General features: G+C 44.3%; 1 protein-coding gene across 1 annotated transcript in view; it reads right to left on the bottom strand.

Annotated features, from left to right (window-relative positions):
• LOC115462812 (aldo-keto reductase family 1 member A1-A-like) overlaps positions 1 to 14,481 on the bottom strand; it is a 67,499-nt gene that overhangs the window by 22,111 nt on the left and 30,907 nt on the right. Inside the window, exon 3 of the mRNA XM_030192829.1 lies at positions 10,496 to 10,615. Coding sequence (XP_030048689.1) covers positions 10,496 to 10,615 — 120 coding nt within the window. The remainder of the gene's footprint in view (positions 1 to 10,495; positions 10,616 to 14,481) is intronic.

Below are 14,481 nucleotides of genomic sequence, written 5' to 3' on the forward strand. Positions count from 1 at the left end.
TTGGAGAGACTGGTGGAAGACCGAAGGAGAGAGGCTGAGGCACTGGGGAAATCTCTACTAAAGAGGGAAACAGGTGCAGCCTGTGGGAGAGAAAGAGAGCTGGGCACAATTGAAACCCCAGCCTGAACCAGGTGGGAATAAAGCTGTGTAACCGTGCTGCAAGAAGGTGCAAGAAAGACTGTGTAAACTGTTTCATACTAAAAAGGTCTGGGCTGCAACCTACCAAGCTATTTGGTTTTTCCCTCTGATAATGTACTGTTCCCTAAGTGAAGTAATCTGAGCTAAAGTGAAGTGAAGTTATATGGACTGTTTTTGAACCTGAATTTGACTGTGTTGAACCTGAATTGTGCTCTGGGCTGCTAGCCTAAACAACCTGGAGTGAAGGGTGTTTTGTTGATTTGAAGCAAGAAAATAAAAGCTCTTACTTATAAACATTGGGCTTTGAATGTGCCTCTGTAAAAGGAATGGAGGAAGGAGGAAGTCCTGGGAGTTCACAGGGCCTGGAGCCAAGGCTCAAAGAAGCCAGATTGCTGTGGAGTGAAGGCAACAGTCGTGTGGAGGAAGAGGCAGCTAAGCAGGGTCGAGCCTGGCTGGGTCCTGGATGGGCAACCCAGCTACAGAGCGTAAGGGGAGATGAGGGTAGAGAGGTAATGAGGGGCTGCAGATTGAGTGCATTTGTAGGTTAGTAGGAGAAACTTAAACTGTATGCAGTATCTGATCGGAAGCGACTTGAGGAGAGGGGTGATATGAGCATATCGGTCTAGGTGGAAGATAAGACGAGCAGCAGAGTTCTGAACGGATTGAAGGGGGGACAGATGGTTAAGTGGGAGGCCAGTGAGGAGTAGGTTGCAGTAGTCAAGGTGAGAGGTGAGGAGAGTTTGGGTGGTGTGCTCGGAGAGGAAGGGGTGAATTTTGCTGATGTTATAGAGAAAGAAGCGACAGGTCTTGGCTGTCTGCTGGATATGGACAGAGAAGGAGAGGGAGGAGTCGAAGATGACTCCGAGGTTGCGGGCAGATGAGACGGGGAGGATGAGGGTGTTGTCGACTGAAATAGAGAGTGGAGGGAGAGGAGAAGTGGGTTTGGGTGGAAAGACAATGAGCTCAGTCTTGGCCATGTTCAGTTTCAGGTGGCGGTTGGACATGCAGGCAGCAACGTCGGATAAGCAGGCTGATACTTTGGCCTGGGTTTCCACACTGATTTCTGGTGTGGAGAGGTAAAGCTGGGTGTCGTCAGCATAAAGATGGTATTGGAAACCATGAGATGAGATCAGCGAGCCCAGGGAAGAGGTGTAGATTGAAAAAAGAAGGGGTCCAAGGACAGATCCCTGAGGAACTCCAACAGAGAGCGGGATGGGGGTGGAGGAAGATCCCTGAGAATGTACTCTGAAGGTACGGTGGGAGAGATAAGAGGAGAACCAGGAGAGGACAGAGCCCTGGAACCCAAATGAGGATAGTGCAGCAAGAAGTAAATTATGATTGACAGTGTCAAAAGCGGCGGATAGGTCGAGGAGGATGAGGATGGAGGTCCTCAGGGCACACCTAGCCCCACTGAGTTTTCAGGATATCCACAATGAATATGCAAATGAGAGATTTGCATGCAATGCTTCAATTGCATGCAAATCTAACTCATGACTATTGATTATGGATGTCCTGAAAACCAGATGGGACTAAATGTGCCCGAGGACTGGGTTAGGAATGGCTGGCCTAGAGGAAAGAAGGGACAGGGGAGATATGATATAGATGTTTAAATACTTGAAGGAGAAATGGTAAGACTAGAAGATATCAGCTGAAGTTGTGGGGTGGTAGATTTAGGAGTAATGTCAGAAAATTCTTTTTCACGGTGTGGGTGGTTGATGCCTGGAATGCCCTCCCGAGGAAGGTGGAAGAGACAAAAACAGTGACGGAATTGAAAAAGGAGAGGGATGAACACAGAGGAACCCTATTTACTAAACAGATGGTAGAAAACAAAAACCTTAAATGGCTGCAGGGGGTGGATGTGTGAGTGACACTTGGATGGCCACTCCGGCTGTGAAGAACTAAGGCTGGTGCCAGGCAGACTTTGTAGGTCTGTGTCTGAATATGGCAATCCAGTTTAGGATAGGCTGGAAAGAGCTTCAATGGCAACTTCAGTAGCTGGAACCGAGGACCGTGCTGGGCAGAATTTTACGGTCTGGGTCCCGCAAATGACAAGATGGATTTGGATAGGCTGGAGTGAGCTTTGACGGTAACTCCAGTAGGTGGAATATAAGGACAGAGCTGGGTGGACTTCTACGGTCTATGTCCCAGAAAGGTCAAAGAAAGACTCGTGATAAAGTATATAATATCACATTCATTGTTGATTGGAGTGGAGGAGTGGCCTAGTGGTTAGGGTGGTGGACTTTGGTCCTGAGGAGCTGAGTTTGATTCCCACTTCAGGCACAGGCAGCTCTTTGTGACTCTGGGCAAGTCACCTAACCCTCCATTGCCCCATGTAAGCCACATTGAGCCTGCCATGAGTGGGAAAGCGTAGGGTACAAATGTAACAAAAATAAAATAGATACTATTGGAGATTCTACATGGAATGTTGCTACTATTGGAGATTCTACATGGAATGTTGCTAGTGGAATAGCAGGACGTCAGACTCACAGAAACAGAAGCAGAAGCCTGCGCGGCCACATTGGTGATCTGCAAGGGCCAACGTCTACATGGAATGTTGCTAGTGGAATAGCAACATTCCATGTAGAATCTCAAATAGTAGCAACAGTGGAGGAGTGGCCTAGTGGTTAGGGTGGTGGAGTTTGGTCCTGGAGAACTGAGGAACTGAGTTCAATTCCCACTTCAGGCACAGGCAGCTCCTTGTGACTCTGGGCAAGTCACTTAACCCTCCATTGCCCCATGTAAGCCGCATTGAGCCTGCCATGAGTGGGAAAGCGCAGGGTACAAATGTAACAAAAATAAAATAGATACTATTGGAGATTCTACATGGAATGTTGCTACTATTGGAGATTCTACATGGAATGTTGCTATTCCACTAGCAACATTCCATGTAGAAGGCAGTGCAGGCTTCTGTTTCTGTGAGTCTGACGTCCTGCACGTACGTGCAGGACGTCAGACTCACAGAAGCAGAAGCCTGCGCGGCCACATTGGTGATCTGCAAGGGCCAACATGTACATGGAATGTTGCTAGTGGAATAGCAACATTCAATGTAGAATCTCAAATAGTAGCAACAGTGGAGGAGGAGTGGCCTAGTGGTTAGGGTGGTGGACTTTGGTCCTGAGGAACTGAGTTCAGTTCCCACTTCAGGCACAGGCAGCTCCTTGTGACTCTGGGCAAGTCACTTAACCCTCCATTGCCCCATGTAAGCTGCATTGAGCCTGCCCATGAGTGGGAAAGCGCGGGGTACAAATATAAATAAATAAAATAAAATTGAATCATGAATTGGTAATGTGTGTGACTGTTGGGCAGACTGGATGGACTGTTCAGGTCTTTATCTGCTGTCATTTACTGTGTTACTATATAACGAGCCTGCCTTGGATTTGGAAGAACTATTCTATTTGAGTCTAGAGACCTAAGAGTATGAGACGAAGAGAGCAGGCAGGCAAAAAAGGAGAGAAGAACTGCCTCGGGAGGTTTTCATCCTTGAGGTTCGGATAGTGGTGTCCAGAACTGACAGCTGGCTAAAGACTTTTATTCCTCATCTCTGAAGTAGATACATGACATACTGAATGAGTTAACACCTTGTAAATTATTAATCTGAGATTCATCAAGGATAGTTTGGTTATCCACAGGCATTAAGAAACCTTGGAAAATTTCTCTAGAGCAAACGTGTGTGTGTTTTTTAAAAAAACTTTCGTATCTTTTGTTTATTATCTCTAGAAATTCTTTTGAGAAGGTATTTTAAGGAGGAATTACAAATAGAAGATTCTGACCATATTGTAATTCCTAATTATGTAACTCAATCTTCAGTTGTGGAGGCGGCAGAGGCTGAGGGGGTGGCGGACACAAATTCTATATATCTTACTTCATTTTTACAAACATTTCAGGATATAATTACATCTTGTGTCACCCTATTAGTCTTTTCTGCTTCAGAGAGTAATAAAATTAGGATTCTTAAATTGTATTTAAGTAAAAAGACAATTCCATTTGTGGATTTAATCTTCAACGGTGACTCAGTTAAGAAGGAACAGTTTTCTCCAGTTGAAGGAAGGGGTACTTGCATGGGAGCCTTTTTTTTTTTTTTTTGCGGTTCCCTTGCTGATGCCATGTCAATTATCAAAATGCGAAATGTGTTTCTTTGACTCAGTTCAACTTGAGAGACGAGAAGTTACGTAATTACAGTTGGGGGCTTTTTAGGATTGTTTGGGTCATTAATAGGGCAATTGTGTTGGATCGTTTATCCTGTTTCTAGGAATTGGATTTTCTTAATTATTCTCCTCTTAGTTCCCATTTATGTGGTCTATGTTTTCTTGCTGATTTGTTTATTGGATGTAGATTGAAAAGTAATCAATAAAAGCAGTGTGTTCTAGCTGACTGCAGACGCACTAAGCATTTTCCCCGTAGCTACAAAACAGGAAAACCTGTAGATAATAAACACAGTTATGCACCCTGGAGTACAGTCAAAGGGCAAAGGTCATAAATCGTGAGGCCCAGGAACTTATGATCTGATATGATATCCTTACAGGCAAACAGGTCTGGGAAAGGAGGAAGCATAAACAAACATGGGAATGTGGTTTAGCAGGTGAGAGAAACCAGATGGCTTTGAAAGGAGACTGGATGATCCTGGGTAAGATAACTTGTTGAAGCATTGTAAATCATTGTTAAATACAAAGTGCATAAAAATAGCTGTTTCAGTCCTGTATGTTGGAGCGATAGATACAGCCAGCATATTTATGCAGTAGTTCTATTCTCCCATGAGAAACTATTGATTGTATCAATACTTGGTAAGTGAATAAAATATACTTTCTCATATGCATGTGGCCTTGGTCTTTTATCTCTGCAAATCATGGGTAACTGATATATGAAGATTTGTAGAGGTGGTAAAAAGACCTAAACATTTAGGGAGGTTGAATTCATCCATTAGTACTTCTAGTCTTTGTTCCGCTGCAGGTTCTTTAAACTGTCCAAAACACATACACTCTTTGGCTCCTGAATGACTGTTACCAGAGCTTCTGCTTCTCTCACACTCTAGGACAGTGGTTTTCCACCCAGTCTTCGGGGACCACCTGGCCACATGGGTTCTTAGGATATCTACAATGAATATGCACTAGAGAGATTTGCACACCAATAAAGCAGTGCATGCAAATCTCTCTCATGCATTTTCATTGTGAATATCTTAAAAACCCCAAGTGGCCAGGTGGTCCCTAAGGACTGGGTTGAAAACCACTGCCTTAGACAACAACACAACATAAGTATTGGCGTTTCTTAGCCTGGATACTTTGGGGATGCTGCCTTTCTTTCTCGCTTGTACAAGGTGGTGCCAGAGGACTGCAAAGCAACACATGCAGAGCAGGGAGCATGCTGAAGGCGGTGACAAGAAACTACAAAACCCAGAATGCATTGGATGGGAGTCTAAAATCCATGATCAGATGGAAATGACTGCAGTGTTTCTTGATGCATTGGTTCTTCGAGGCTTCTACTTGCACAAGAGTTGCAGAGGAGAGGGAAGGAGGGAGTGGGGGGAAGCAGTGGCCTTAAAATCATCTCTGTTCCAGTCTTTGCCCGGGCAGTGACTGCGGCACTCATAGGCTGCCTGAGGCCTGCATTGGGACTTTACCTCTGAACAGTCCCTCCCCTTCTGATGCAACTTCCTGTTTTGTGAAGGGCGGGATGGTTCAGAGAGAAACATAAGAATATAAGAGTAGCCATACCGGGTCAGACCAATGGTCCATCAAGCCCAGTATCCTGTTTTCCAAACAGTGGCCAAGCCAGGTCTCAAGTACGTGGAAGAAACCCAATCAGCAGCAACATTCCATGCTACTAATCCCGGGGCAAGTGGTTTTTTCCCCATGTCTGTCTCAATAGCAGTCTATGGACTTTTCCTCCAGAAATTTGTCCAAACTTTTTTTAAACCCAGGTACGCTAACTGCTGTTACCACATCCTCCGTCAAAGAGTTCCAGAACTTAACTATTCATTGAGTGAAAAAATATTTTCTCCTATTAGTTTTAAAAGTATTTCCATGTAACTTCCTCGAATGTCCCCTAGTCTTTGTACCTTTGGAACGAGTAAAAAATTGATGTACTTCTACTCGTTCTACACTACTCAGGATTTTGTAGACCTCAATCATATCTCCCCTCATCCATCTCTTTTCCAAGATGAAGAGCCCTAACCTCTTTAGCCTTTCCTCATATGAGAGGAGTTCCATTCCCTTTATCATTTTGATCGCTCTTCTTTGAACCTTTTCTAATTTCACTGTATCTGTTTTGAGATATGGCCACCAGAACTGAACACAATACTCAAGGTGAGGTCGCACCATGGAGTGATACCAAGGCATTATAGTATTTTTAGTCTTATTTACTATCCCTTTCTTAATAATTCCTAGCATCTTGTTTGCTTTTTTGGCTGCCACCGCACACTGAGCAGAAGATTTCAGTGTATTATCTACAAAGACACCTAGATCTTTTTCTTGCGTGCTGACCCCCAAGGTGGACCCTAGCATCAGCTAACTATGATTCGAATTACTCTTTCCAATGTGCATCACCTTGCATTTGTCCACATTAAATTTTATCTGTCATTTGGATGCCCAGTCTTCTGGTTTCCTAAGGTCTTCCTGCAATATTTCACAGTCCGCATGTGTTTTAACAACCTTGAATAGTTTTGTATCATCTGCAAATTTAATCACCTCTCTCGTCATTCCGATTTCCATATCATTTATAAATATGTTAAATAGCACCGGTCCTAATACAGATCAGGGGCGTAGCCACGGGTGGGCCTGGGTGGGCCCAGGCCCACCCACTTTCCCTCCAGGCCCGCCCATCCATGATCCGACATCTTCTCCACCTTCGTGCCAAGTCTCCCGCATCCCGCTTTGGCGGGACATCTCCTGGTCTCCCGCTGAACTCCACTGCTGCAGCTGCCGCCGCTGCCGCCGCTTTTCTCCTGAGCAGCAGCAGGAACAAAAACAGGCGCTTCGCCGAGCCACCACTTCAGTTCAGCTGGCATAAGAAGAAAAACAAGCGCGGGGCCGCCCACAGCAGCCTTCAGTCATGCGCTGTCGGCTCTGCCTGTCCTCTGCTCCCGGAACGGGAAATTGACGTCAGCGGGGGCAGAGGATGGGAGAGCCGAAAGCGCATGACTGAAGGCTGCTGCGGGCGGCCCCGCACTTGTTTTTCTTCTTGTGTTGACGACGCTGCTCCTGCTTCAGAGCCAGAGGGCCAGAGTGAGAGAAGAAACGTGGCTGGTAGGGGAAGGGTGTCTGAGAGAGCAGAGGGGAGAGAAAAAAAGAAGAGGACGCTGGAGAGTACAGAGAGAGAGAGTGAGTGAGAGATTGGGAGAGAGGGGACATGGAAAAGAGCAGGGGAGAGCCAGAGAGAGAGAAATGGGGAGAGAACATGGAAAAGAGCAGGGGAGAGAAAAAGGGGAGAGCCATGTGGGAGATGGGGAGAGAAGGGACATGGAAAAGAGCAGGGGAGAGCCAGAGAAAAAGGGGACATGGAAAAGAGCAGGGGAGAGCCAGAGAGAGATGGGGAGAGAAAGAGGGGACATGGAAAAGAGCAGGGGAGAGCCAGAGAAAAAGGGGACATGGAAAAGAGCAGGGGAGAGACAGGCTGCTGGGGAGAAGGAAGGGGAACAAGGGGGATTCCCTGACTGGTCAGATGGAGAGACAAAGAGGAGAAATGCTGGATGAAAGGAGGGTGAAAGAGGAAAAATGCTAGAAGGAGGGGCAGAAAGAGGGAAGATGCTAGATGGAAGAGGGGTACAGAGAGAGAGAGAGAGAGATGAGTAGAAAGATGGGGAGAGAAGGAGGGGACATGGAAAATGGCAGGAGAAAGAGAGAGAAGCTGCTGGAGAGAAACTGGGGGAGACCTTAGCTGGTCAAATGGAGAAATGCTGGATGAAAGGAGGGAGAAAGAGGGAAAATGCTGGAAGGAGGGAGCAGAAAGAGGGAAGACGCTGGATGGAAGGGTAGGAAGAGAAAGAGGAAAGTCACTGGTAGGATGGGGGGGAGAGAGAGGACATGCTGAATGGAAAAGGGTAGAGAGATAACTGTCTAGAAGGAAGGGGATATAGAGGGAGACAATGGATGGATGGATTGGGAGAGGGTAATAGGTGGAAGGATGGAGAGAGAAAGAGGGATGACACTGGATGGAAGGGTAGGAGAGAAAGAGGAGACACTGGATTCAGAGAGAGGGAGAGACACTGAAAGGCTAGGGAGAGAAAGGGGGGAGAGGATAGAGTTAATGAAAGACTGGAGAATAAGAGGAAGGGGCATGGGGAGAACAAAAGTGAGGAAAAGATGAAAAGGGATAGGTAGATGAAGTAAAAAGAGGGAAATTAAAGAATGGATAGTAAGAATTAATTAAATCTGGACAGAGAGTGAGACAGAAAAATAAATTGAAGAAAACAAAGAAAAAGGAGAGAAAAATTACAAATGAACAGGAAACCCTGGCAAGAGAGTTAAGAGAAGACAAAGGAATGCAGAATCTTGACTGGGACCAACACAATTAGAAAAAGTAAATGGCCAGACAACAAAGGTACAGAAAATAATTTTATTTTTAATTTAGGATAAAGCAATGTGGTAGCTGTGTTAATGAAGGCTAATAAATGCAAATAAAATAGAAAATAAGGTGATACCTTCACTGATTTTTAAAACACTTTTGATTAGTCTTCAGAGACCAGCACTTCCTTCCTCAGGTCAGGAGAGGATGTCCTGACCTGACCTGAGGCAGGAGGATTTGGCCTCTGAAAGTTAATTGAAAAGGGTATTAGACTATTAAATAAAATATTTTCTGAAATGGCAGTGGGATTAAGGTGTGTCAGGGGGTGGAGCCAATACAGAATAGGGCAGAGCTGGGGGTGTGTACTAAAAATCTCCCTCTCAAAAATTGGGACCCCTTGGCAGCTCTGAATGCGCCCAGATCGGATGAAAGTTCCAGAGCGCGGAGCTGCCTGGAATGAATGGCGGCACCCGCTCAGCTGCCAGTCCAGGACTCTAGTCCAGCCCACCACCACCACGTGCACGCCATGCAGTGCACGTTTTACAGGAGGGTTGCGGAGCGGAGGTGAGGAGCACCAGCCTGGCCCTGGAAGGTTCTTCTTCATGATTCGACATTATTTCGAGGCAAGCCCAGCCCAGCAGCAATAGGAGCCGGTAATAAAAATGTAAATACTTTTTTTTTCATCGTCATTTTTAACATTGTGTGACGTGTGCTGTGTAATTTTTTTTAAATTGAGCTAGCTGAGGCCTGCCGCCTGCCTGGGGCTGGTGGTCACTATTAAAATTTATTGTTGGGGAATTTCTGGGTGGGGATGGGCTCCTCATTGCCCTAGGTAATATGGGTGGGCACTATATATATATATATATATATATATATATATATATATATATATATGTAGTGCCCATCCATATTAGCTCTGGGCCCAGTCAAAATATCAGGTCTGGCTACGCCACTGATACAGATCCCTGTGGAACTTCACTGTTCACCCTCTTCCATTGAGAGAAATGGGCATTTAACCCTACCTTCTGTTTTCTGCCCAATAACTAATTCCTAATCCACACTAGAACCTTGCCTTCTATCCCATGACTCTTTATTTTTCTCAGGAGTCTCTCATGAGGAACTTTATCAAAAGCTTTCTGAAAATCTAGATTCACTATATCAACCGGCTCATCTTTATCCACACGTTTATTCATGTCTTCAAAGAAATGAAGCAAATTGGTGAGGCAAGACTTCCCTTGGCTGAACCCATGCTGACTCTGTCCCATTAAACCATATTTGTCTACGTGTTCTGTAATTGTATTCTTTATAATAGTTTTCACTATTTTGCCCGGCAGCGACATCAGGCTTACCAGTCTGTAATTTCCTGGATCACCCCTAGAACGCTTTTTAAAAATCAGCGTCATATTGGCCACCCTCCAATCTTCCGGTACTACGTATGATTTTAACGACAGGTTACATATTAGTAACAGCAGATCAGCAATTTCATGCTTGAGTTCTTTGAGTACCCTTGGATATATGCCATCCAGTCCAGGTGATTTACTACTCTTTAATTTGTCAATTTGGCTCAGTACATCTTAATCTTCCAGTTTCACCGAGATTTCTTTCAGTTCCTCCGCATCATCACCATTGAAAACCATTTCCGGTACAGGCAGGTGTCTTACATCTTCTTCCGTAAAATCAGAAGCAAAAATTTCATTCAGTTTTTTTCTGGTGCAGGCAGCCTAAAAGTACTGACTGGAGCAGAGGTGATTTTAAGGTACTGTGGGGAGGGACAAGGGTGCAAGAGACACACACCCCTGTTAAAAATTCCTGGCTATGCCACTGGGGGGGAAGGAAGAGGGGCAGTTGTAATCTCACTTACCTTTTGTGGGCCCATCATCTCCTGCAAAGCTTCTCCTACCTCCGGCTCATTCCCATAGGCAAATGCACAATCTATGTGGCGATATCCCACTGCCAGTGCATGTGAGACTGCAGCCTTCACCTACAGCAGAATGCAGAAAATGGGAAGATGATTACATGTTCCAAAGGCCAGATCAGATACAAACCAAAGATAGGACATTCCCAGGCCAGCAAATGACAAAAGAATAGTCTCATTGGCAAACCTAGGATCTCATTTACTAATGTGCATAATGTACAGTAACATACATTGATGTGATTTAACATGTTACTTAACACAAACATAGAAACATAAAAAATGTAGGCCGATAGAGACCATATGGCCTATCCAGTCTGCCCATCCATGCCATCTACTCTCCCTATCATTCCCTTAGAGACCCTATGTACTTGTCCCAAGCTCTCTTGAATTCAGATACAGTCTTTATCTCCACCAGGAGGCCATTCCACAAACTCACCACCCTTTCTGTGAAAAAAGTATTTCCTCAGGTTACTTCTGAGTCTATTCCCTTTCTCTCATCCTAAGCCCCCTCCTTCTAGAACTTCCTTTCAATTGAAAGAGACTCGCCTCCTGTGCATTTATGCCGCATAGGTATTTAAATGTCTCTATTATTATTATTAACATTTGTATAGCGCTACCAGACGCATGCAGCGCTGAACACCTGACACAGAGAGACAGTCCCTGCTCGATAGAGCTTACAATCTAAAAATACAGACAAAGACAAGACAATTAAGGGCGAGGGAAGTACTGGGTGAGAAGGAACAAGGATAGGGGAACTGAGTAGTGGTTAGGAGCCAAAAGCAGTGGTGAAAAGGTGGGTTTTCAGCATAGATTTGAAAACAGGTAGAGATGGAGCTAGGCGTACAGGCTCAGGAAGTCCATTCCAGGCATAAGGTGCCGCGAGGGAAAAGGAACGAAGCCTGGAATTAGCAGTGGAGGAGAAGGGGGACGACAAGAGAGATTTTGTCCAGCGAATGGAGATTACGGGGAAGAATGTAGGGAGAGATGAGAGAGGAGAGGTATTGGGGGGCTGCATAGCTCCCCTCTCCTGCCTTTCTTTCAAAGTATACATATTGAGATCTTTACGTCTGTCTCCATACGTTTTATGACGAGACCACTGACCGTTTTAGTAGCCGCCCTCTGGACCGACTCCATCCTGTTTATATCTTTTTGAAAGTTTTATCTCCAGAATTGTACACAATAACCTAAATGAGGTCTCACCAGAGCCTTATACTACTACTACTACTACTACTTAGCATTTCTATAGCAGGGGCATCATCACCTCCTTTTTCCCACTGGCCATTCCTCGCCCTATGCACTCAAGCATCCTTATATTTATTTTATTTGTTACATTTGTATCCAACATTTTCCCACCTATTTGCAGGCTCAATGTGGCTTACATAGTACCGTAACGGCGTTCGTCAGTTCCGGGATGAACAAATACAAGGTGTAATAGTAGTAGAATAAGGTTCATGTATGGTAGATACATTGGGGGAACATTAGAGAGGAAGAGGGAGAGTTGGGGTGTGTCCATTACGATCTTTGGTTTTGTTGTGTTGCAGGTAACTTAGGTTTTTATGTTGGGTTGGTGGGATATGCCTTTCTGAACAGGTTTGTTTTTAGTTCTTTCCGGAAACTTAGGTGGTCGTACGTTGTTTTTACTATTTTTGGCAGTGCGTTCCATAGTTGTGTGCTTAAGTAAGAAAAGCTGGATGCATGAGTTGATTTGTATTTCAGTCCTTTAGTACTTGGGTAGTGGAGATTTAGGTAAGTTCATGCTGATCTTGTAGTGTTTCTGATTGGCAGGTCTATGAGATCTATCATGTATCTCGGGACTTCTCCGTAGATAATTTCATGAACCCGGGTGCAGATTTTGAAAGCAATACGTTCTTTGATTGGGAGCCAGTGCAGTTTTTCTCGGAGGGGTTTGGCGCTTTCAAAACGCGTTTTTCCAAATATAAGCCTGGCTGCTGTGTTTTGAGCGGTCTGAAGTTTCTTTGTAATTTGTTCTTTGCAACCCGCATAAATTCCATTGTCTGCGTGACTTAATACTATTGATTGTATCAGGTTGCAAAATATTTCCCTCGAGAGGAATGGTCTCACGCTTTTGAGTTTCCACATAGAGTGAAACATTTTCTTTATGGTAGATTTTGCTTGGTTCTCTAGTGAGAGGTTCTGGTTCATTGTTACTTCAGGCTGTCTGCGATAGGAAGGGTGTAACCTGGGGTGCTTATGTTTATGGGATTATATGTGTTGTATTGGGATGAGATGATGAGACATTGTGTTTTTCTGTGTTAAGTTTTAATTGGAATGCATTTGCCCATGAGTTCATGATGTTAAAACTGAGCTTGATTTCATTGGTGATTTCTGCCAGATCGTGTTTGTAGGGTATGTATACTGTGACGTCGTCAGCATATATGAATGGGTTAAGGCCTTGAATGGATAAGGACTTGCTATCGTCTTTTCTACCTGTTTGGCCACTTTATTGTCAATGGGGCCTATTTATTAAGGGCCCCTTTTACTAAGCTGCTCTAGCAATGCCTGCATGGCAAATGTGACGAAGCTCATTCCAATCGAATGAGCTGTGTCACATTTGCCGTGCCAGGAATCACTAGTGCGGTTTAGCAAAAGGGGCCCTGAGTGTAGAACTTGTATCGATGATGCATGTTAATCAACGAGGTCTTTAATTTGTTTGGCGATCTCCTCCGCGCGTTCCTTCTCCTTGCTTCTCAAGTCACCACTGCAGTGAAAACAGTGCTGCTTCTCATCTACAGGAAGCCTCTCTTTCTGTAACAGGAAGTTCCGCCTCGGAACAGCTTTTCGGTTTGGTTTCGGCACCAGAAACGAAACCGAATTTTGGTCGGGCTGTAGTTGAAACTATGATATTGTTTTCATATATTTGTATTTTATGAATTGTTATATCGTGATGCGCTATTATGTAATGTAACACAATGTTACATTTGATATGTAAATATTTCCATTAGAAAGAACTTGCATACTGAATGGTTACACTATACTGTACCAGTGGATAAAATGAACCCTCCAGGAATCTTGGAGATCAGCCAGAAAGGAAAATGAGGTGGTTCTGTCAAAGATACCCTTTTCTCAGATAGCAGGGAAATTGATTAAACATTTTCCAGACAGAGACAGTCATGCCTACAGCTAGGGTTACCATATTTGCGGAGACAAAAAAAGAGGACAGAAAAAATGAAAATGGTTGCTACCTTTGCTAAAGAAATATTTAATTGTGGTTTATGAACACACATCAAACAGTGACTTACTTACAGTACAGCAGTAGAAAAATCTACTTTTCAAGTACTTCTGGATTTGAGTTTGGCGGAGTCTGAGCCGAAGCGTACTATTCAGAAGAGTGCGTGTCCCTCAACAACTTTAGCTGGCTTCTGTGATACGTTTGAAAGTCTTTGCATGACATATGCTTAAAATCGTGCTGCACGCACAAAAATCCTTTGACTGATTCAACCAATAGGGGAACAGAGAGGGGATCAGCACTGCATTTCTCTCTCTTTAGCTCCCCCATGTGTCCAGATTGACTAATAGGCCAGAGATGATTTCTCTCATTATGTGGGTAGACATGTTGGTCATAGGCACATAAAAGAAAAAGAGAACATTTCCCTAAAAATTAAAAATCCTGGACGACATGTCTGAAGATGTCCAAAAAGAGGACATGTCCTCTTAAAAAAAGGACGTATGGTAATCCTACCTATAGCACTAAATTGATTCAGAGGTAAACTGGACTCGTTTTTGGAGGAAAAAGATCCAGATGGTTATTGTTATGTAGCTGGACTTGAGGGAAAAGTGCTGGTCCTGAGATTTTTATTTGCTGGTGGGAGATTGGGAATCAATGTTTTTTATTTTGGTAGAGTGGGCTACTGATGCACCAGTATTTTGTCTCCCGCAGACTGCTGTGTTGTAACCTTCTATTGAACTGAATG

The sequence above is a fragment of the Microcaecilia unicolor genome, chromosome 2, assembly GCF_901765095.1.
Source record: "Microcaecilia unicolor chromosome 2, aMicUni1.1, whole genome shotgun sequence".
NCBI lineage: Eukaryota > Metazoa > Chordata > Amphibia > Gymnophiona > Siphonopidae > Microcaecilia > Microcaecilia unicolor.